The sequence below is a fragment of the Colossoma macropomum genome, unplaced genomic scaffold, assembly GCF_904425465.1.
Source record: "Colossoma macropomum unplaced genomic scaffold, Colossoma_macropomum, whole genome shotgun sequence".
Lineage (NCBI taxonomy): Eukaryota > Metazoa > Chordata > Actinopteri > Characiformes > Serrasalmidae > Colossoma > Colossoma macropomum.
The window spans coordinates 17321612-17345473 of record NW_023494810.1 but is presented as its reverse complement, the minus strand read 5'-3'; the positions used below and the strand labels follow the sequence as shown (position 1 = coordinate 17345473).

The 23862-nt window shown below is 39.2% G+C and overlaps 1 protein-coding gene across 1 annotated transcript; it reads right to left on the bottom strand.

Annotated features, from left to right (window-relative positions):
- Nucleotides 1-5542: 5542 nt before the first annotated feature.
- On the bottom strand, nt 5543-23375 carry prdm2b (PR domain containing 2, with ZNF domain b). Its single transcript, XM_036559358.1, has 8 exons — nt 23319-23375; nt 23066-23186; nt 20928-21031; nt 18680-18832; nt 17257-17383; nt 13643-13756; nt 8737-13328; nt 5543-5881 (listed from the first exon to the last, which is right to left on the bottom strand). The coding sequence occupies exons 2-7, from the start codon at nt 23178-23180 to the stop codon at nt 8740-8742; spliced, it is 5202 nt and encodes a 1733-aa protein (XP_036415251.1). The 5' UTR covers nt 23181-23186; nt 23319-23375; the 3' UTR covers nt 5543-5881; nt 8737-8739.
- Between the last annotated feature and the right edge of the window lie 487 nt (nt 23376-23862).

Genomic DNA, 23862 nt, shown 5'->3' with positions numbered 1-23862 from the left:
GTATTCTGGCAAAGGTTCAACTCCAGAAAATTAAGTCAACTTTGATTCTAACTCTAAGTGATGGACATCACTAATTCCACACAATATTTACAAATCTTGATTCCAAAAACCAAGTCGTCAGTCATATGCAAAAGTTTAGATGTCTCTCATCAAATGAAGTTTTTTTGAATTTCATAGTGAAAATAAGAACAGATCCTCTACAGAGCACATGTTTATTAGTTAAATATCATATTTGATTGGAAGCCAATTCTGTCACAAATTTTACATTTTGCCTTGTTTTCCACTTTGTCTGAAGTAAAATGATCAGCGATGTGTTGTAGAATGATGCAAGTGCAGGCAATTTTAATGCTGCTGTGTGGAATCAGGCCCAAAGTGGAGTCCACTTTCAATTCCCAAACTGTGGAATTGAGGAATCATTTCTTTTAGGGACAACTCCCAGCCCTAGTTATTAGTCTTACAAACCAGATTTATGCCTATTGTCAGAAAGTCTGGTTTGTTTTGTCACTTAACATGGCCACCACTGACTTTGACAAAAGAAAAAGGCCATTTGACTGACAACCACTAACTGTTGTTTTTGTGTGATGTTTAGGGGTAGGTCACTTTTAATAAGGTGCAACAAAAAGATACATACGGGGAAACGTTTAAATATGTGATGCTGTGAAATTCACACTTTTTTTTAGTCAAACAAAGCAACTGCTAACAAAAGTTTGTTTTCTATTGATTAAACACAGAAGTGCATACAGCCAATCAGAATGCAATGGACTAAGATTTTAAGATGTGTTGAGATCTTACCGTAAACATGGAATTATGTAAACATATTGTCACTGCATTAGCAGCATATTAAGAGTTTCTAGAAGTGATTTTGTGGTCTCATTAGATGCCACATGGAAGCCGGAGGTTACATTTGTCTTGCTTTAGAAGCACTTTAGAACACCGTTGTGATCACAGACCACAAAGTCAGATCATCAGGCTTTGTAGGCTTTTGAAGGTCAGAAAAAAAACATTGACAAATCAATATTATTGGGTTAGCAAGCTAATGTTTTGTTTTACTCGGGCCTAACAGCATCACAAGAGCAGCTTAGCATCGAACAAGTTCAATCACTCCTGCAGCTTTCCATCCCCAGCTAACCTGCTCAAGGGCAGGCTATGTTGTGGCTTAGTGCATAAGAGCAATTTCACGATTGAGCAGCAATTTATATCAGACCAGTTCTGAACAATCATGAAGACTAGAGTGGTTTCAATCATTTGTAAACCACATATATGTATAAACATTTGTTTCAATCCCTCTTGCAGCATATTTTTATTTAAATCATGTCTGACTTTTTCTTAGTGAAATCTCTTTTTTTTTCCCTCAAAGGATAAAAAAAAAATAAGAACTAGAAAAGTGGGAGCTCCAGTGTAACATAAGAGGTGGTTCAACAGTGTAAAAGTAAGCCAGCTAATGTGTTAATTAGACATAAATACTGGACTGTATTCATCAAGGTCTTTAAAAGTTATTTACTGAAGAGATTAACAGCCAATAGCTGCCGTTAGTTTGCCATTAGATTGCAAAAATACTGCATCACTGTATTAAAATAAAAAATAACTATGATGAATATAGCCACAAGCTATGTGTTCCAGTGAAGTTTCACACATGATTTTAACCTTATTATGCCTGGCGAAAACTGGATGTTAGCCATGTTTTTACATCAAGCTGCTGTTGGAAGTCTTTGTTTGGACTCAACATGCTAAATTTAAACTTGGTATGACAATCATTTGTTGAAATGCTCTTATAGTGCCCCCTACAAACTGACATGCACCAAAATTGGCAGTCTTTCATGAGTCTATAGTTTTGCGAAAATCAAAGCGAGTTTCATAATGTGAAAGAACAACTTTTTGAAGAACTTGTTGTGAACATCTTGACTCCAGTTTCCTGAGAAGATTGGTGTGCACAAGTGCCTACCTGAACATACCTTTCCAAGTTTCATGATGATTGGTCAATGTTAACCTTGCCAAAGGTCTGCTGAGAGCTGATTCACCAATTGCTGTCACACTTTTTCCAAGGAACAGGTTACCCTTAATTCCCTCTTGTAATCAAGCTCAAAGACGCAGCATGCAAAATTTCAGCTAGGTTGGATATGAGGTTGCTGAGAAACATATACTTTACTGTCATGGCACTCTCTTTAGACATAAACTAATGCCTACCTCAGAATCAACCATTTAGCATTGCTTTAAAATTTCATCTAAATCAGACAAAGCGTTAATGAGTTTAAGCTGTTTTAGTAAACACTCTGATCCGAAAGGGTTCATTTGCATGTGGCAGCTGTACTGTTTAGAAATGTTAACATGTTTTTGGTAAATATATACTGGGAATACTTTGATACCAGGCCATTTTATGAAGATTGAGTATAAAAACTAGGACTAGTTTGCAAAAGTAGGTCTTGCATATTACTCAAATTACCAAAAAGTCTAAACAGGCAGAAATTAATGGTTCTTGAAGCTTTTCAGTTTGGCTTGAGTCAAGTAATCAGGACAAAAAAGAATTTTGTCTGTATACCTCACGGTGTACGTTTGGTCTGCCCTATTTATTTTATGGCAGAATCAGAATAATACTACAAATCAATTACAACATTGTTCTACCACCTACTTGGACCCCTAATAATAACTTTATAGAGCACTTTTTTTATAATATTAGCAGCTTTACAAAAACAAAAAACCTTGGATAAATGAGAGTTACGAGTATTAAGTAAAATCACGCAATAACAGATTATGAACGGTTCTATATAGGAGCATGATTAAAGGGTTCATCCATGCATCAATGTGCATTAATGTGCTATAGACATTTCTATATAGAAACCTTTTGGAAATAGTTCTATTTAGCATCCCAAAGCATTCATCTATTTGTCACAAGCTTGACACCATAACAGAAGAACCCTTTTGGGTGCTATATAGAACCATTTTCAAAAAGGTTCTATATAGAATCATCTACAGTACATCAATCTGAGAAACCTTTTCATGAAACAAAGAACCCTTTAGTCATGCAAAGTGTTCTTTTAGTGTCCATGGTTCTATATAGAACCATTTTCTTTACTAATGAACCTTTCAAGCACCATCTTTTTCAAGAGTGTAGATTTTTAATTAAAAGCTAAAGAGATATGTTTTCAAAGTGCTTATCAAATTTGAATGCCTAATAAAAATGAATTCCATTTTAGCAGCATTAGACAGAAAGAGGCCTCTCCATGTTTTCTGTATTTGCAGACAGCCACTATCTGTAGACCTAAGATCACGTGGTGTAATATAAACAAAGACAGTCAGTGGGCGTTTAGAGCTTTAAAATTAGTAAAGAAACTTTAAAATATGTCCTAAAAGACACAGGCAGCCAAAGCACTTCTTTTTTCAAAATAGGGATACAAGCTCTCTTTTTGTTTCCTTTAGGATCCGTGCTGCGGCATTTTGTACGAGCTGTAGAGGATGCAGGGGTGCAACTTACATACAGAATAACACATGCATGGACAAGTTTCTCTGTATTGCTCTGGGATAGAAAAGACCGAAATTTAGCAATATTTATCAACTGATATAAAGCTCTTCTAGTAACTGCATTTACATGCAGAATGAAACAGCTTAGAGTCTAACATTACACCCACGTTTTGTATTTCAGTCTTGATTATCAGAAACATTGGAAATGTGTAATTGCGTATCAACACAGCTATAAAAATAAAAAATAGTGTTTCCTGATGACCTTACTGAGAGATAACATACAAAGAGAATACCAAAGGCCCTAAAATTGAACCTCGTGGGACTTCACAAGAAATGTAAAATTTTTGATGAATGATTCATTTTTTGATGAATCATTAAACATATTTCAAACCATACTAAGTCTGTGTCTGAGAGGTCTACACAGTTATCAAGACAGTGGATTAGGATCTCGTGATCACCTGAATCGAAAGCAGCACTAAACCTGAGGTCATTCACAACAGAGACCAATTAGTCTATTACAGTTGGAAAGTAATTCTGCTGTCTCATTCAATACTCCATGCAAGCTTACGTCATGAATGAGCTTCAAGCTGTTTGCATCTTGACATCGCTCAGACATTCATACATTGATTATATAATCATATAATTTCAGCAAATTACAGCTTAATACATCATTTGCTATTTATAACTATCTTTATTTGGGGAAAGATTTACATATGTACATAAAAAATATGTACAAAAGTCATGTAAACACATGACTATTTCTTGAATACCCATGAACATAGATAGGGAAGTGAATACCAAGATCAATTGGAATATCTGAATGACCACAACCATCTCTATTGTAGGCTTGGCAAGTTACATATGAACTCATAAACTTGTCATTACATCACACCTGGAAATGTGTAAAATATAAGCTATTTCCCCAAAGGCTTCAGTGTAATTTCACAAAATTCATGAACAAAAACCATCATCCACACTGGCCTTATTCATCATTTCATGAACCCACCCTTGATATCAGCAATCAGTGTGTGACATCATCAAAAACCCATTTTGGCAGCCCTACTAAAAAGGATGGAGGAAAAACAATGCATTTACAAAAGCTTTATATCAAAACATAATGTTTTTGCAGCCCAAATAATACATTATTCTGGATTTTGATTCAAGGCAAATTTTAGCCTACATAAAGTAAGTTTCATCTGAAATCAGTCAAGCAGAAAGTTACATAATTTAACTTCCATCATGGCACTATTTTAATGTCCTCGTATGTTTGAAGAGTAGCGCAAGATTGCTTATTCTCAGATAAAACAGTGTTTTTGCTCAGTTGTATGCTTTAGTGTAGTTATAATGGCCAGCAGCCCTGCTGTAAATGCTACGAATTATAAAAAGTACTGACAAAACCACAAACTGCTTAAGGGTTGGCTTGTCCAGGCAAGGATAGAATATCATACATACAGCACACTATCATCGCACACTCATTCAAACAGCTTTCATTACTGTGTTCACAAAAAAAAAGGAGACATAAAGAGAAAGACAGAGAGAGAGAGAGAGAGAGAGAGAGAGAGAGAGAGAGAGTGAGTGTGTGTGTGTGAGAGAGTGTGAGAGAGAGAGAAAGAGTGAGTGTGTGTGTGTGAGTGTGCGAGAGTGTGCGAGAGTGTGCGAGAGAGAGAGAGAGAGAGAGAGAGAGAGAGAGAGAGAGAGAGAGAGAGAGAGAGAGAGAGAGAGAGAGAGAGAGAGAGAGAGACGGGGGGAAAAAAACCAACCTCCCTAAATGTGAGAGCTTAATTTCAACAAATATTGCATTCCCTATGGAGCATTACATTAAATTAAATATCCATATATATTCTTTTTCATTTTGCATTGGTAAAAGAAGAGCAGGACAAAATAGAGTATTGACACAAAAGGGTCAGTCTAGCTATACTGTATACATAGCACATGCAGTAAGAGACTGGTGAATGCTAAAAAATTCACAGAACACAGAGGACAAAGAAACCAAAAAAAATAAAATAAAAAAGCACAGAATACCAAAAACGGTCGTGTTAACAAGTGATAAATGATTGCCTTTTTGCAATACAATCAGCCACCATTCTTAACGGAACCGCAGGGCCATTATTTATTAATCAAGTAATATTCCTTTTGATATAGATACATATATATATTCCTCATAATCTACAGTCATTTTCTTCTTTTTTGGGTTGCACAACCAAACAAAAGGCTCATTTATGAAAAGTGCATTTAGAACATGCTTCTGTCAGCCAAACTGAAGCATACAAGGAGAGATAAGGCTCCCGATGTCTTTGAATCAATCTGATAATCCAATTCAAGAAGATCAAGTTCATCAGCATGTCTCTCACCGACGGTCCTGCCTGGAGTTTCTCTAAAGTCCACTGAGCTTGACCAAGATATCAGGGGGATTCAAGAGGGATTCCTAAGAAAAAAAAAGAGGGAAAAAAAACCCACAAAATAAAGTGAAACAATACAAGCATCATTAGCCATATGTACTCTGCCGTCACAAGTTTGGGATACTGCCACCTTTTGCAGTTTTCACCATTACATTTCAAGTCCCTGCAAAGATTTTGTTAGCGTAAAACTATGTGATAATACTTTGGGCATATTTTGTTTCAACACTCAGTTTCAAACTCATCTAAGTGTGTTCCTTGATATGAAGAGCAGATTTCCCTAAATAATGTTTTGACGATGATTTGCCAAAATAATCATGGTTTTCTTTTCAAAGCTATTGTTAAAAGGACATATTGAAATTCAAAGGTGGTTTAAACAGCTGAGACATTTGAGCTCTGATGTGTGCTGACATAACAACAAGGAGATGAAATACATATTATTGCAAATATGCCCAGTTTGCAAATCATTAACAACTTTGCTTGTTTGTTTTACATGCTCATTTGTATTCAAGAAGACATATTTTATATTTTTTTCAGTATACAATATAATATACTTCCCTGTGCTCTTTAAAAGGCATCTGTGATGAGTGGGTGAAAAAAATGTTTTAATTCAGTTTTTGTATAGTGTGTTTTAAGCCAGAATATTCTTATCTGTGAGTTAAGGGTTGTTTTCTGGCCGTTGAAATTATATTCAAATGAGAAGACTCACTGGCTGAATCTGTCATACCACAGCATTGTGAGAATAGAGACTAGCCAAGAGTCGACCCCGACTCTCAGACGTGTCTGGAGTCTTTGGAATCAACTCCCCATCTCTATGTGAGACTGTATGGCGTCACCTAGCAAAGCGGTGCTATAGAACACATATAAACAAGTTTCAGTTAATTTTTATGCTCTACTTCTAAATCTAACGAATTAAATCTTTTAACATCTATCATGATTGCAATCAGTTTACTAATGCTTCACAAACCTGCTGCTTTCAAGCTGAAAGATACCAGTTGAAAAAAAAGACTACACATGATCTAATGTGGTTTTCTAGTAGCAATGGCAAAATGCAGTGTGAGGCACTGTGCAGTCTATATTAGAGGCCTTTTGGCACATACATGAGACACCCCGGTTTTACCCTTGTGAGCTGGTTTTAGTTCATTCTCTAATGGCTCTGAGTTCTGGGCCTGCATTTTCCCCAGAGGCGGCCAACAACGCCTAAGCTGGCTTCTTGTTTGATTTTAGAGTCCGTGGCTTGACTCTGAAGTAGGGCTGGGCGATAAAACGATAACGATAATTATCGCGATGTAACTTTTCCTCGATAGAGCGATACGACATGTTCGATACATGTTCGATATAATACACCATTCTCACACTTCCACGTTCTAGCGAAAGCCTTGGTGGCGTTTTCTAGTGCAGGGAAAGCGACACTACTCTGCTGTCACCAGGAGAGGGTGCACTTCCGAGTTTTTCTACATGATTAGAGAGGGAGGGGGCCACAAGTAAGATGAGTCTTTAGCAATGGCTGAAACGCAGAGTTATACATTCCCTGTTTGAGTGGAGCGACTGGCGATCTGTTCCCCTGTGACCGAGTGTGAGTAACGAGATCAGTGGTGTAACTATACTGTCCTACAACAAACTCACCTCTTTCCATACATCCTAACAAGCTTTAGCAGCGTTAAATCACAATCACAATCCTCACAACTACAGCGCTGTTACAGCGCTCGGACAGTCCTATTTAAGTATTAGTGCATTCCCAAGCAACAAAAGTGAAAGAAAGTGGGTTCATGTAAATTACAGCCCTGATTTAAACGAAAGTAAACTGAGGAAGCTGTGAGGCACTGGAGAGCGGGAGAGCGCTAGCTCTCCAGGCTAGCTGTTTTTAGCAGCTGGCTAACTTGAAGCAGCGCTACGTCACTCCACAACACGGAGAATTGATGATACTGTAGATCAAACACGACACAAAAGCACCGCTTTCAGTTTAAACGCACCTAAAAGGAGGACTCTGTTTGTCTGGTGTTAGATATTTTGCGGTTCACCCCTTAAACTTCTACGATAGTATAGAGAAATCCAGTCGTTGCTAGTTGGTGTCTGAATACTGTGATGTCATTTGTAATGGGGTAGCCAAGCGCTCATCACCAGCTAAAAATTTTTTTTCTTTCTTAAATTACGACTATTACAAAATAGCCATGCTTTTCCAGCTGGTAAAAACAGCTCACCAGACACTTTCTCCCACTCTCCCATTACAGATTTGTGAAATGGTCCACTGTTTGATGACTGTTTGTCATGTTCTGACCATGAAGGATAGTTTAAAACAGCGGTTAACCACCCAGGAGCAAAAATCAACCTCCAAACTTGCAAGAAATAATGATTTGACATCTATCGCGATATGTTTCGATATCGAACAATATGAATTTTGTTTATCGTGATAACATTTTTGGCCATATCGCCCAGCTCTACTCTGAAGATTCAGATTTTGTCTTGAGGCGTTAACGCTACTGTGGCTGTCTGTGGTCTTAAGTAATAATAGAAATCACGTTGAAAACGGCAGATGCGGCGGTGAATGCTGGGTTGGTGGCTGCGGTTATTCTAGTGGAAGGGGAGGCAACACTTTGCTGTAACATAGACATAAGAAAATTCCAGTGGTCTGTGGAATCACAGCTTTTTTGAAAGGAAATTATGCCAAAACAGCAAAGATTTCAAATTTTATGAATACTTGTTTTACAATTTCTCAAATGGAATACAAAAGTGACATATCATATATGTGAACTGGCAAGGAAAATGCTGATTTGTTCACTTGCTCTCCATTAAAAACAAGGTTCAAGAGGCCTGAAACATTCTGAAAAGTTCCCTCAAACTTTTGACAGGCAGTACATACTCAGTGTTCTGTAAAATGCCCTACCTTTTATTCCCCAGGTCCAGACTCATTATTTGGAGAGTCTTCATTCTTCACCTCAGCATTGGCCATCTGCAGACTGCGTGTAACTGGACCACCCACTCTCTCTCGCATCCTCTTGGAGAATCGTTCCTCTTTTTTAATCTGGACTGGCACTTTGGGCTCCACCTCCTTCTTTGGGGCCATGTCTTTACTGCCACGTTGAGCTTTAGAGGCTGGCCTCGCCACAGGATCATTCGTAATAGCCGGTAACAAGGAGACTGGAACTGGAGACTGAGTGCTGCTCTTTCTGCCCTTCTTGCTTTTGGGTGCCGTGCTGTCTGTATTAGATGTGTTAGAAGCAGGTCTTTTGGCACGTACCTGAGGCATCCCTGTTTTACCTTTGCTAGCTGGTGTAACTTCATTCTCTAACGGCTCCGAGTTCCGGGTCCGTGTTTTCACCAGAGGCCGCACAGCAACGCCCGAGTCGGCTTCTTGTTTGACTTCAGAGTCTGTGGCTCGACTTCGAAGATTCATATTTTTGTCTTGAGGCGTTAATGCTCCTTTCTTTTTCTTAATAACTGGTTTTTGAGGACAACTGCATGCAACATGCTTCGAGAGGCTGGCAGGGTATGTAAATTCCCGACTACAATATGGACACACATTGATAGGCTGTTCTTCCTCCTTAACCTGAACAGAAGCTTTCTTTATAGAAGCAGCAGCAGCTTTGTTCTTCTGAGATATCGCCTTTTGGACAAGCTGGTTTTTCTTCTTGTTCAAGGCGGTAAGTTTTACCTTAGAGGGTATCTCCTGGTTGAAATTAAGCCTTTTGGGTTGACCCATTCTACGGAAGGCATTCTGCCCTCCGGTGGCTGCTGCTGCTTTGTTTGAAATGACACCATTTTGAAGCTGTTTCACTATCTGCCTTAAAGGAATGGGGTTCTTCTTGGGAGTGTACCGCCTCTTATCACTAGCATTTGCACAAGCCAAGATGTGCTTGTGGAGTTCAGGCATGTTGTCAAAACTGTTGCCACATTTGGTGCACCTGATTGCTGTGCTGAATGTCTGGGGGATGTTGTGGGTGGTGAAGTTAGTTGCGGATGCTACGGAACCAGCAGGTGTTCGATTGTGGTAGGGGAATGGTGGAGGCTTGAAGCTGGGGTAGTGTTGATTAATGCCAAGGCGCACATCTGGGCCTTTGGGCTTTCCAGCCTCAGACGCCATAATCTTTATTGTAGTGTACAGCTCTTCTGTGGGGTCCTCTTGCCCATCTAAATCATCGTTTTCTTCCTTTTTAATGTCATTAGTGCTACATACCCCAGTGGAATCCTGAGAGGCAACATCTACAGTTGTGTCAGGGGTTGAATGCAAGGAATTTCTGTCCATATCAGCCTGAGCAGGATCAGTGTAATTTTGAGGCCTGAGCTTGCCATTTTCAACTGAGGTGTAAGCACAGCTCTGGCCGGGATGCAGGTCGTTCTGGTGCTGCTGGAGGTTGCAGAGGTAAGCAAACTCCTTGGAGCAGAGAGAGCAAACATAAATTTTCCCAACTCCATGGAGAGAGGAGCGGTGCTCCAACAGAGCTGCAGCATTTCCAAATAACTGCACGCAAAACTCACACTTGAAAGGCCATTCTACAGCATGTTGCATAATATGGCTGCTAAGTTCTTTAATCGAGTGGAAAGGCTCTTCACAGACATTACATACAAAGCTCTTTGTAAATGTCTCCTGCTCTAACGTCTCTGCATCAGAAGAATTTGCTGCAGCTCTAGGTAAGGCTGACGAGGAAACGGTATCAGTATTGGCTGCAATTTCACCCGCCTTTTCAATAGTTAAGTGTTCATTAATGACCACATTATTATCGTCTAATGGCCCTAGATTAGAAGAACCTACCTCTACTTTGTGAGATGGAGAGAGTGACTCCAAATTTAGACTTAAGTGTATAGGAGAGTCAGGGGACTGTGGTTTTTGACAACCCTCAGTTTTAATATTGAGGTCTGGAAGGAAAGTTCCATCAAAGGAATTACTTTGGCTGGATTCGGAGTCAGTACTCCTTTCACAGGAAGAAACGGCATGATTTGCATTTTTTAGCAAATGAAGCTTAAAATCAGAGGTTGAGCCCTTGAGTAGTGTTTCAGATTTTGAAAAGGAATCTGCTTTACAATGTCTTTTTGTGTCCTGAGGACTTTGAGGCAGTGCATCAGTCATGGGGTCTAACTGCTCAGCAGTTTGGTCCAAGTCTTTAATGTTCAGATTCACTGTATCATCACATGTTTCTGTTACATTAGAGGATCGTGACATTTCCTCTAGTGGGTGATCAACGGGTTTGGGAGACAATTTAGGAAACGATGAGTCTGGAGATTGAGTAAGAGGTGGTGGTGAGGGGACAGTGGGAAGAACAGGAGGTGGAGGTGTAGAGGATGCCAGGCTAGATGACGACGGAGAAGAAGGGTTCATAGTAACAGGGGTCAAGGAAGGAGGAGAAGAGGATTCACACTGAGGGTTTTCTGAATTAGAACAAGGACTAGTGGGGGATGCACCTGGGGCACTGCCTGGAGACGAGTGAGGGTCTGGGCTTCCAAGACTTGTAGAACCTTCCTCTCCAGCAGAGCTTAAGCCTGCATACTCATTCATTAGCACTTTCTCTAACATGCTGGTGTTGGGCTTCTTTCTCTTAACATGTGGTGGTAAAGACATGCTTGTTTTTGTCTCATGATGAGTCATGCCCTTACGGTGCATGCTTAAATCTAGCACAGACTCACCAGGCCCTTTGCTTATGTAGCCTTCTCTTTTGCTAACAGCACTGGAAAGGTCAAGAGGCTGCTGATTGCAAGAATTGCCCCCACTTATTGAAGATGGCCAGTCCTTTCCAGTGGGACTCAGGGAGTCCCTCTGATCTTTGCTGGATGAAGTCCATGACTGGACGGTGCAATGGCTTTCGACCTTTGGCACCTTAAGGGTAAATCTATCCGCTGTTTCAATGTTTGAGCTTTCAGGGCTCAGTGAAGAGCTGCTTTGTACAGGGGTGGGAGGGGAAGCAGTCCTTCTTTTAAATTTCCCTTGAGCAGCAGGCAAGGAGGTTACGGAAAGAGGGGTAGTCAATCTGCGACTATCTGCAATTAAAGCAAGAGTTGGTTTCTGACTGTCCTGGGTTTGCAAAAGCTGTTTCAGTTTAGGGGAGAGATAAATGTTTTTTTCCTTTTGAAAGGCCAGTGTCTCTGTGGATTGTGGGAAGACATTGCCTACCAATAAGGGTGATTGAGAGGAAGTAGAGGAAGAAGAGGCAGTAGATGACATAGTTTCAGATTCCGTTTTCACAGTAGGAAGAAGTGGTGGTGTAGAAGTTCTCCTTTTAGGAACCAACTGAGCTGTAACTGAAAGCTCTTTTACAGGGCAAGGCTGTGTTTCAACTTTAAGTGCTTGACTAATCTGGTTGGGATTCAAGATGACTGCATCAAGACCAAACAATGCAGCAGTACTTGAATCAACCTCTATCACCTCACAGCTGCTAACAGTGTTTGTGGACAGGATCTTTCCATCTATGTAAAGGCTGAGGTTCTCAGAGATGTTTTTGGAGATATCCACCATGCCTTCCTCTCGTTCTCCCTCATCCTCTGTGTCCACGCTGGGTACATAGATAGGAGGTGGGCTGGCATTTGGAGAAGCCTTCTGGAGTGCTGTGGTTGGGCCCTGCTCTTGCTGTTGGGATGGCATGTCCTGTAAGAGAATTCCTTTCCTTCGAACACCTTTTGGCATTAGATGGCGTTCATGAATCCTTCGCTGGTGTCTGCGCATGTTTGTGTGAGTGCCAAATGCCTTGTTGCAATACTTGCAAGGGTGTAGTTCTTTTGACTCCCCATTCTCATCTAAAATGAAAGTCTGTTCAGGCTCCACTACAGCATCTTTACTTGAAGCATCTGAGCCTTGCTGAGATGGACCATTCTGAGAGCTCATGATGGTGGGGCTTGGAGATGTCACACCATCAGAGGTTGGAGGAGAGTCATTAAGCCTAGTGGGACTGAGCGGAAAAGCTGTTCCTGCAAGAGAAGATGGCCTTTTCAGGCTTTTACTCCCGTTCTCGTGCCGTCTTTCGTGTCTGCGCCTGCCTACCTGAGAGCCAAACGGCTTGGTGCAGTATTTGCATTTGAAGGTATGTGTCTGGTGATTTGCAACAGTGTGAATATGAGTGTGACGCTCCAGACCCTGTTTGGTGGAGAAATGGCGCTCACAGTGCTGGCAATGGTGGTTTCCATTTCCACCCTGTGCGTCATCCTCAAAGTCAGGATCCCCCTCTGCATCTAACTCAGGAGACACTACAGAGGACACAAACTCAGCTTCACGCAAAGGACTCACAGAGCTTTCCTTGACAGGGTTGCCAGGAATTAACTGTGGGTCAGGCTGTTCTTTCCTGTCTGCTGACTCTGTCTCAGCAGGGTGCTCTGGGCTTTTCTGTGGCTGAGGCAGCTCCATTTCTCCCTGATCTACTTCCTCCCCCTCCCTCTGCTCCATCTCCACTGCTAGAACACGAGATGGAGAGGAGTCCTTGGTCTCCTGAGAAGCTGCAGTCTCCTGGGCTGGCTCTGAGGATGCACAAGGTCTACATTCCTCTTTATTCACCCCTAAAAAAAAAACAGGAAAAACACTGATATCGCTTTGCCAAATCTAATTTGGAAGTACACCTTGTTATCACACCTTTAAACCCTTGAACTGTATGATTATTATTCAGGTTTTTCATCTTAAGACATATTAATCAGTAACTAGTATAAAACCAATGTACAAGTTATGTAGTTAGGAGAGTCAGTAATCGAGGTGCAAATCCACATACAAAACCCTTTCATTTTAAGGGGTTAAATCAACACAAAATAATAAACTGTTTAAATGGATTTCCAGAAAGAACAAATCATCTCCAAAAATCAAGTCAAAAATAACCAACCTTCCTCTGAGTCACGCATCTCAGCAACTGTAGGTTTAGATGCACTCAAAGGCTTGTCCTCAGATAATCTTCCCAAACCAGCCTGTCTGGCTTTTTCCAACAGCTTCCTTCTTGCTGAGAAGAAAAATACATTGGACTACTTTCAATGCAGAACAATAATTTTTAAAGTGAAAACACACGGAAGCCAGCCAAACATTCACAATAATCTAGGTGAAAGGAATCTAGGGTCATTCCACACTAGCTGTCACTGATTAACTCCTTAAATGCTAGGCTATTATTCAGTAACTACCATGAATTACTCATTAAGTACTATGAAACAAATGTGCAAGTTATGTAGTTATGAGAATAAGGAAGTGTGATCCCCAAACAGACCCGGTTGAAAACACAATTCCAAAATGTTCCTTTGTTTTAGCGAAAGAAATACATCCAAAACCTCCAGCATTGTATGCTAACCATTAAACAATGAGGTTTACACATCAGAATTAATATTTTGCAATAACATCTTAACGGCCAAGTTAAGTCACACCTGCAAGTTAACAGACAAAGAAGACTGTCGTGACCTGCTTTTCCCCCATACGCAACTAAACCCACCTGACTACAGCAATGACATGAGTATGACAAGCATCTGATGATTCAGGAAATGTATGCTCCCATTTAAAAAGGTAATACTACAAACATCTCAAGTTGAATTAAGCTTTAGGATTTGGTACACTTAAAAAAAACTACTACAATTTAAGACGATTCTGCATTATTTTGATAAGAATAATTCACTTTAGTTGGCTTTTATGGATGCCTTGATTCATCAAAACACCTACAGAAACTCATCTGGGATTGTGATTGGTCAGGATGCTCACACTACCCAGGAAAATAAACATTGTGATTGGTTAAAAGGCTTGTTTGCAAATTGTAGGACATGAGTATAGCAAAGGCCAATATTGCAATTACAAACAACAAACAATATACTGTGCAGCCCTACAATACGAGCACACAGAGAAGCTTAAAGGGTTAACAAAGACATAAGGATCCACAGAAAGCAAATCTATTTCAACTTTTAAACTTGATACCATTTTAACCAAAGAAATCCACTTCCTTCAAGTATTTGAGACATAAAATATGTCAAGAGAACAGTCAGCTGCTATCTGTTGCTACTGCTGTGCCAAGGTCATCTGGCAGCATCAATACAAATATACAAAGCCTGATTCATAGCTCAGACACACACACTCCCTAATCAGTCATCTGACTACACTTGTTAAGCGCTCACTGTACTGCCAATTTATTGTATCTTCAAGTAAGCAGCAATTTATTCCATCTTCAAGTCAGCAGTCTTCCATACTGTTCTTTTAGTTAAACCATCACTTGAGAGCACATTTCATTTTGCCAAATTGCTACCAAACAAAAATCAAGGTAGATACAAATTTGCCACATTTTCAAATGTATTTACAACAAACCTAGACATTTATTAATAGAAAATAATCACAATTTAAACCATCATCACAATGCTGGTAACAAAAATCACAATTAGATATCTTCTCGAAATCATCCTAAATCATCAGCCCTACTTTCTGGTAGTCTTATATTTCTTTTTCTTTAAATGATTATAACATTATGGTAAAACTGCAGCTCACATTGAATCTGTGCTTAAGTTTAGGGTAGAGTTCGGTACTATATGTGAAAATGCTCATGTAATATACATAATTATTGTGATAAATTACATTTTGGAGCAGATCTTGGATATCGTCATTACTTTTAGTCAGAAGATACACTCAAAATTAGCTAAAATTGTCAGTATCAAAACATTTGGTAATGTTTTTGTAGTGTTATGACTGTTTTATTAGTGACAAACTGCAATGTACAATCATTTGTTTTAATAAAATAAACATAAGTTATAAGGACAATCAAAGCAAAGGGATTTTGTCTATAGTCCAAGTTAGTTAAAAAGTCCAACCAAATACAGAACAAATATAGACCAAAAAAGATTAGACGCTCAACTTACAAACAGCTAATTTCAAAGCTTTGCAGTGTTTAGAAGAAAGAAAAAAAAATTTATCAGTACTCAGAAGTTTCAATATCGCTATCAGAAAAGAAAAAGTGGTATTGTGCTATATCTAATGTCATTAATGTTTTGCTGGTGCATTCTGTTTAGTCCAACTTCAGGAAAAAACTCAGAAAAATATTGCAATACATAATGTGTATACCAAAAATGCAGTCAGGTACTGTGATGTTACCTTCTTGCTTTATTGCCTACTCTTAGTTCAGGGCATTCACAAACAACAACAGAAAGGATCATTTACATCTCACGAGGAACAGAACACAAAGCAGTATATGGAGCTATAAACATGACTGTTTTTTAAGCGGTCCTGTCGTGGCTAATGCATATACAGTTGGCTTCTCAAACAGTTCAGGCCCAGCTTTTCAGCCTCTCTGGGTTAAGACAAACTTTACAGCACAAGTGGAAGACAGGCTGTATCAACTTGGTTAGGATAGGAAAAGGTACAGCATTTGAAAATGACAATTTATATTACTCACTCTAGAAAGAACACATTTGTCTTGTTACACACCAATGTAATCCATGGAAGTGAGAATCCTTCAATGACATTTGCAGCTAGCTGTTTAGTCAGATGTATGCGAACATGTCTGCAGCTTAGCAGATGAATCCACTGGTATTGGTCATTTTATATGCTTTTTAAACAGTAGCTAAACTGCATACAGCATCAATTGAACCAATGTCATGCAGATTACACCTTCTATTTTGTTCTGCCTGCAGAACACACTGAGCATGCCCTTTGACCTACAGCAATGTTTCTCAGCCCCAGTCATGTAGTTCACTAGTACATGTTTAAAGTTTTCCTGTACCATCATTAGCTAATGATCAAGTCCTTCTGGAGCTAAAAACAGGAAAAGAACTGGACGGGGAAAGACTGGTCTCTAAGAGGTAGCTGACTGTAGCTAGTTAGCTATACAAGTTTAACGTGACTAAGTCGAGTTTTACCCACTCTGTCATGACGGCGACTCAAATAAGACACGCCTTTTACCTTAATATCAGATTATCAGGTATGGATATGAGGTCTCTATTAAGTAAAATTAATTTTTGAGTTGCATGAACAAATCCACTTGGGTTTGGCCAGACCTTACAAAGTCATAAACCAGAAGCATTAAAGAAAAGCATCGTTTACCCAGCTTTCCTCTAATGTATCACTATGTCCATTACAGTCAGATTCATGAACATTTTAATAACTGAGTCAACTATATAATTATTTTTTTCAGATGATCTAACTGAGGAAAGGTCACTCCTTGCTCTTACTTAGTCCTTACTTAACAAGGCTGTCTAGGTCAATGAAAGAAGACCCGAGTGTCTGTACAAGACATAGCATACTGCTAACATGTTATTACGCCATAATTAAATCGTATTTACAGTACATTTTTACAGTTTTCATCCGAGCCGTTTCAGTATGATCGCAGATAGCAGTTATGGAATCAGCTAGTGCGGCTAACGCTAACTAGCTAGCTCGGAATCAAACACGGACTGTGGGCATTTTTTGGACATTTATTATTCACCTAATCGCATTTAATCAGTCAGTGGCGCGTCATCTCTGCTAACACAGTCCATATTTTACCTCGTTTTGCCCTTGGTGAGTGTTTTTTGCCCGAGCTGCTGCTCCTTTCTTCCTCCAGCGCGGCTGCTATCTCTGCGCTTTCTTCCCCATTGTACCACACCAGCAATTCTTCGCCTGGTTCGATTGGCTGCGGGGAAGCGATGAAGTCGACAACAGCCAATCACAGGAGAGCTTGTTGGTCAGTGATGTGAACACACTACACAGGCCTGTCAGGCGTTTACTGGGAAGCTCATCTTGAGGAACATTCAAGTGACTGTCAAATTTACTGAATTATCTCAGTTATCCACGTTCGTTTGTTTTAGCTGAGGCCAGAGCAGGCACTGGCTGTAAATCTGACTATTTTTACTTTACTCGAACAGTCTAGTAGTAATAAGTCAAGACAACTGGACTTAGTGGGTAGTAATACTTAAGATATTCATCTTGCCCTTTTCCACCTACTATTTCCTAAACCCACTCAAGCCCAAAACTCTAGTAATGTCATAAAATGAAATGCACTGTAAGCAGGGGTGGAAAATACTAAGTGATAGTACTTTGTTACTTAAGTACAGAGGTGGATAATATTTGAGTACTTCTACTATATCACTGTACTTAGTAATATTTATAGTAATAGTAATATTTATACTTAAGTACTACTAAAATTTAATACCTCTACTTTTATTCAGTTACATTTCCAAGAGAAAAAAAACTCTTTACATTTTCATTTAAGCCTTCAAAGTACTCCTTACACATCTTAAAGTTCGTGTGCATTTGTAATTTTTGTTTTTAGTACAACATAAAAAAGTATGTTTAAATGTAGATACGCTTATTTTCATCTGAGTACATTATTAGCACTGCACTTTCTTTTTTAATCAAGTAAGATTTTGACAAAGTACCCATACTTTCAGTTAAAGGGACACTCCAGCCACAATGAAAAATGTAAATATTACTAGATTTGTTGTACACATGCCACTCACCCCCTGCCATAGTGCCACAGTAGTTTACAGAGAGATATTTTTTAGTTAAAACAGACATCTAATGATGTATCCTGAAGGTCAGAGGAACTATTACTAGAAAAACTACAAAGGCTAATGCAGAAGGAAGCCAGACAGCTAATATTATTGCAAGCAAGTTGAACATCTGTATTTATTAGCCTCTACATCAGTGACATCAGTGGTATGATCATTTGCATAATGCATGATGGGTGTTGTAGTGAGACAACACCGATGGCGAAAGATAAAAAGGACATAAAATGGTGGATTCTGTGAAACCCATGAGGCTGAGGGATGCAATGCTCCAGTACAGAACATTACATTACATGACAAACAACATTAAATGCTTGTTTTAGGTCAGAGTGCCACTTTAAGTATAGTTTCTCCGTACTTTTTCCACCCCTGATCATAACATATAATGTACATGTAAGGTAGGCTAACTGAAGGTTTCCTACCCTCAATACTTTGTAGTAAATAGCCCTGTTGATTTCCAGGGGAAACAGGTTCTGCTCTTGAGACGAGCACGCCCAGTTCACATACCGCAACCAGTTTCCCTTCATGGGGTCAGTGGCGTCCACACACATCCATCCCCGAGCTGGGAAGTATACCTAAAAGGTGATCAAAATGTTTTGAGCAGTTATAAGGTAGAAACTAACCATGCACAGATATTTTAAAAAATATTGTGGAACAGATATATTTTTTTCACAACTGAAAGCATACTGCTACTTGTATGAATGGTGCTCTGGAAATAAAGATTTATATAAAGTAAATATAGAAAAAAAGACAGCTCTAGCATAATTTGCTTAAATGTTTGTTTAGTGAGTTGTCCATAGTTTTGTATAGCTCACTGACTAAAGTGTTTCCTCTATTTTGGTAGTTACCAGTAAAGAGTACAGAGGATATAAGGGAAATGGGATAGAAGCCACCCTTAAGAACAATTCCCATTTACTGTGAAGTAATACTTGTTCATTAGGTTAGCATGAGGGTGCACAGACCAACGCCCAGTGTGGGGAGATGGATTGGAACTGCAGCCAATTTTGTTCTGATAGCAAAAAAATGAAAATCTTATAAAGGAGCATCAATATGTCCCTCTCTACGTGATGCCTCCTGGCGAATCTTGCATAAATTAACCATGATAAAAAAAGCATAAGATGTTTGCAAAACTGATGTTTGGTTTATGCATTGAGCATTTGGTAGATGCATGAATAAATGCTTTAAAGTTAAATCTTGGCTAAGTGCCCAGTGTAAATCTGTCCCAGGTTGGTTATTTCTGTTATTAATATCTTTTGCTTTTTATCTTTGGAGGCTTTCTGAGGCTTCAAAGTACAGCCTTCTGGTTTCCTTTTAAGTGGCACTCTCATTATTAAGGAAACAGCTCAACACTTTGGCGATGAATTCTTATGTCTGCTAAGCAGCTCTGGGTAACCCAGAGATGAATTGGCATTTTCTTTAAGTCCCTGGAAGCAGTTTGACATGCACTGGAAACTGGGTTGCTAGATCATGTACTGTAGGCTGTTTACATAAGCCAACATCAACTCACCAAAATGCTACTGCCGAGTTGCAGCAGATCACATACACATTATATGATCAAAAGTATGTGGACACCTGATCATCACACCAACATAAGCTTATTGGACATCCCATTTCAAATAAATGGGAAAACTCAATATGGAGTTGCCCCCCCTCCGAGATTGTGTCCTTTCAGTCAAAAGAGCATTTATGAGGTCCAGCACTGATATTGGATGAGAAGGCCTGGCTCGCAATCAACGTTCTATTTCAATCCAAAGTTATTCAGTGGGAATGAGGTTAGGGCTCTGTGCAGGCCACTGAATTCCACCACACCAAATGAGTAGCGGTGTGCTTTACACTACTCCAGCTGACGCTTGGCACTGCCCATCTGATCTTAGGCTTGTGTGCAGCTGCTTGGCTATGGAGACCCATTTCATTAAGCTCCAGATGCATAGTTCTTGTGCTGATGTTGATTCCAGAGGCAGTTTGGAACTCTAGTGAGTGATGCAACAGAGGATGGACAAATTTGTACATGCAACGAGCTTCAGCACTTTGTGGCCCTGCTCTGAGAGTTCGCATGGTCTACCACATTGTGGCTGAGTGTTGTTGCTCCTAGATGCTTCCATTTCACAATAGCACTTACAGTTGACCAAGGCAGATCTAGCAGGGCAGACTTGTGACAGAAAGGTGGCATCTTATGACAGTGCTGCGTTCAAGTTCACTGAGGTCTTCTTATTCTACTGCCAGTGTTTGGCTATAGAGATTGCATGACTATGTGATTGATTTTGTACATCTTTTAGCAATAGGGGTGGCTGAAACACCTGAATTAAACACTTAGGAGAGCACATTTTTTGGCCTCATAGTGTATGTAAATATACACTAGTTTATTACTAATATGTATAAAATGGATAAATACACATTATACCTGTGTTAGATGTACAGCACTGTACAAAAGTCAGAGACCACCCTTCATTTACTTTATTTCCAGGCAAAACAGCTTCAGACATGAAAAAACACAGAAAAAATAATAATTTGTACTTAATGGCCGTTTTGACTGGAAATTAGACAAATGAAAGGCAGTCTCTGACTTTTGCACAGCACTGTATACTAATTTGCATCTAAATCTATTTATACCCCCTCAACCTAAGCCACAGGTAAACAATCCCTTCACAACTTTGGGCAGTTTTAACCTACCTCCCACATGTAAACATTGCTGGTCACTTGAGACCTCTTCTTCCTCTCTCCTATGAAAGGGCCAAACCTCTTTCCTTTAGGAATTAGGCTCGATGCCCAGACACCTGTAGAGTGTAACACATCAGAGCAATTATCTATTTATTATACACTGGAATCATACTGCATTTTCTGTACAACAGAAAAGACATAGATGTAGTGAACTATGGGATATACAAACAGAACATCCCTTATTAGCTACACATATACATACTTTGAATGCCACATGGAAAGATTAAAACATAGATTTTCAGTCTGGTAAAGAATTCTGGGGTTCATGCAAATGAAACCAAGAAACTCTGGTACATGAAATCTACTCTTCAGCTGACAGTCAAATTGACAATCTTGTCCAAAAGAACAATGCCAATATGCCAGTTTGACAATATTTTGTTTTCCAGGCAAACAAACATGAAGAATCGCATGATGTTAACAGTGTTACATGCCATCAGTGCAGAGCATATACATTATTAAGTCGTTTTAGGAGCTAATCCTGCCGGTAATTATATGGTAATTATACTACCAGCCGTAGCTATGAGCTAAGATGCACAATATCATTTATCACAATAGTAGTGATAATCGTTTCTCTAATTTTACACATTTACATACTGGTTTTATTAATGACCATGACCATTTAAACTACCTGATCAGAATACGTTTAGTCTTTGCTAAAAAAATAAAAAAATAAAAAATGTATTCTTCTACTATGATGGCATCATTAATATCATTAATGGGGAATTCCAGAAGTTTCTCACAGATGTACAATTTTATTCCTCAATACCTCATTGTAACTACCAGGCACATGCACAAACAGACCCCAATGGAGACTTGAGTCCCAACCCCTCCACTATTCTTCAAGATCCGTTTCAGGGAGATAAGGCTCAGCCTCGCCCTGAGAACAGAGCTTGTGGTTTAGTTTGGATTCTACATGAATCATCACTCTTGGGCGCCCTCTTTGGTGCGCTACCGACCACCTGTGGCTCTCAGTAACTCTTAGCTGCATCTATCACCACAGCACTGGAAATCCCACCAATACAAAACTGATAATCTCTTTAAGATAGTGTCACATTCCATAATGTGGTTATTTTGAATAACAACCACCCTTTTGGCAATAAGCGTGTTCACTTACTACACCATTTTTTTATTATTATAAAAAAAACAAGGAATTATATGAGACTGTGAGCTCTTAGGGTTATAACTAAACATTACATAGTGATTAGATAGTGTGGTAAGTGGGATTTAAATCCCAGTTATGTTAATGCTTTTGGCTGCCTTTTAACACTACATTTACTTGTATCTGAAATATGATTACATTGTCTCTTTTTAAAAAAAAAAATAAAAAAAAGAGTGAGTGCAATAAATAGTTAAATTCTTGTTGCTCTTTTTCCCCCCTTGAGACCCTGCCCCCAAAAATGTCTGAACGGGCCTGGTAACTACCACATGCTAACTTAACGAACCCCCTAGCTATTTAGCCAAGGGAAATAAGGGAATAATCAGACTGCAAGAGATGGTAGAAGTCCAAAGAAAGAAAGTAATTCCTACACCCTTGTGGCTTGAATTATTCACAGTCTCTTTCAGCTCTTCGTCATGCACATTAGGGAGTTCAAGCTGAAACTGGTGGAGAGAGAGGAGGTATGAAAAAGTCTGGGGACACCTTGCCCTCTGTTGAAATGTTCTTTGTAAAGTTTATGTTTCACTGGAGTAAGAAAAAACCTGCAAAGGCTTTTGTTTTAGCATAAAACTGCCATTTGCTAATCCGCTGGGAGTATATTTAGCTTAGCCTTGTGTTCATCAAAGTGCCATTCTTAGTATGAAGAACAGGTTTTGCCTTACTAATGACTTAACAGTTTTCTTTCCAAAACAAATGTTTCAAGCACATATTGAAACTTTTTTGGCCCAAAGGTGGTTTAAAGGTTGAGTGCCAACATCACAACAAAAGAAAAAACGTAATGTGTATGCTTTCGCCTTATTCCTAACATAGCACAGATACTGACACTAATCTTTATAGGTGTGGTATGGCTTTTCTCTACATCAACTTATTTTAAGTTATTGCTTAGCCTATTAAGGTATTGCAAACTAACAAAGAAAACATGCTCATGATTTACCTATACGGTTTGGATTGACAGCAGATGGGCTCAGGCTCATGCTGTCTGGAAGCCCTCTCCATACATGGGCTGGAATATCATCCAATGTTTCGCATGCCCCTCCAGATACAGCCATTACCACCTTGGGAAGAAATACACAACCACCAAAAACAAAACTACAAAAACGACACAGACATAGAAACTGAGAGCTAAGCAAAGATATCTTGTTGTCATATTTATAGGTAGATTTGCAAATCTGAAGAATGAGTCCTACCTGAAGACTTCATTCAAGCTCAACTTCACAGACTCTACCTTTTACACGGGTTCTACAAAAGAGCAAAGTAGAAGTTTTAGTCATGCAAGACTAAGTAAGAGAGAAATGTTTTAAAGATACAGATGGTGAAAAATCTAATTCATACATTTGCCCTACCTTACTCCAAATGTAGCTGAAGTCTGAACTTTTTTTTTCCTTCAGCTTTTCACTGGAGCTGTGAGACTGATGTAGCTAATAAGTAATGAAAGCAATTAGCATCATACAAACTGCATGTCTAAATCATCGCATGCTGGCCTCAAACTGTGTCGGGTTGCTAAGTAATTTCTAACAGCCTTGCTTATGTGGTTTCTGACACGGCTTGACAAACTATAAAAAAAGGACAAAAGCATGTAGCAAAGCTAAAAATAGTAGCAGTCGTCTTGATACTTGAATTGTGTTTGTACTTTTGTCCATTTTTATAGATAACAGTCTGTCATATAGTGTAAAAAAACACTACGTCTTCTTTGACAAACTTGCAATCTGACATGGCTTGAGGCAAGTATCT

Coding starts and splice junctions, on each gene's coding strand:
- prdm2b (XM_036559358.1), bottom strand. CDS start 23,180: ATGGCTGTATCTGGAGGGGCATGCGAAACATTGGATGATATTCCAGCC. Junction 17,384..18,679: donor TTTACTACAAAGTATTGAGG/GTAGGAAACCTT, acceptor GCTTCCCCGCAG/CCAATCGAACCAGGCGAAGA. Junction 13,329..13,642: donor GATGCGTGACTCAGAGGAAG/GTTGGTTATTTT, acceptor TTTTTTTTTTAG/GGGTGAATAAAGAGGAATGT.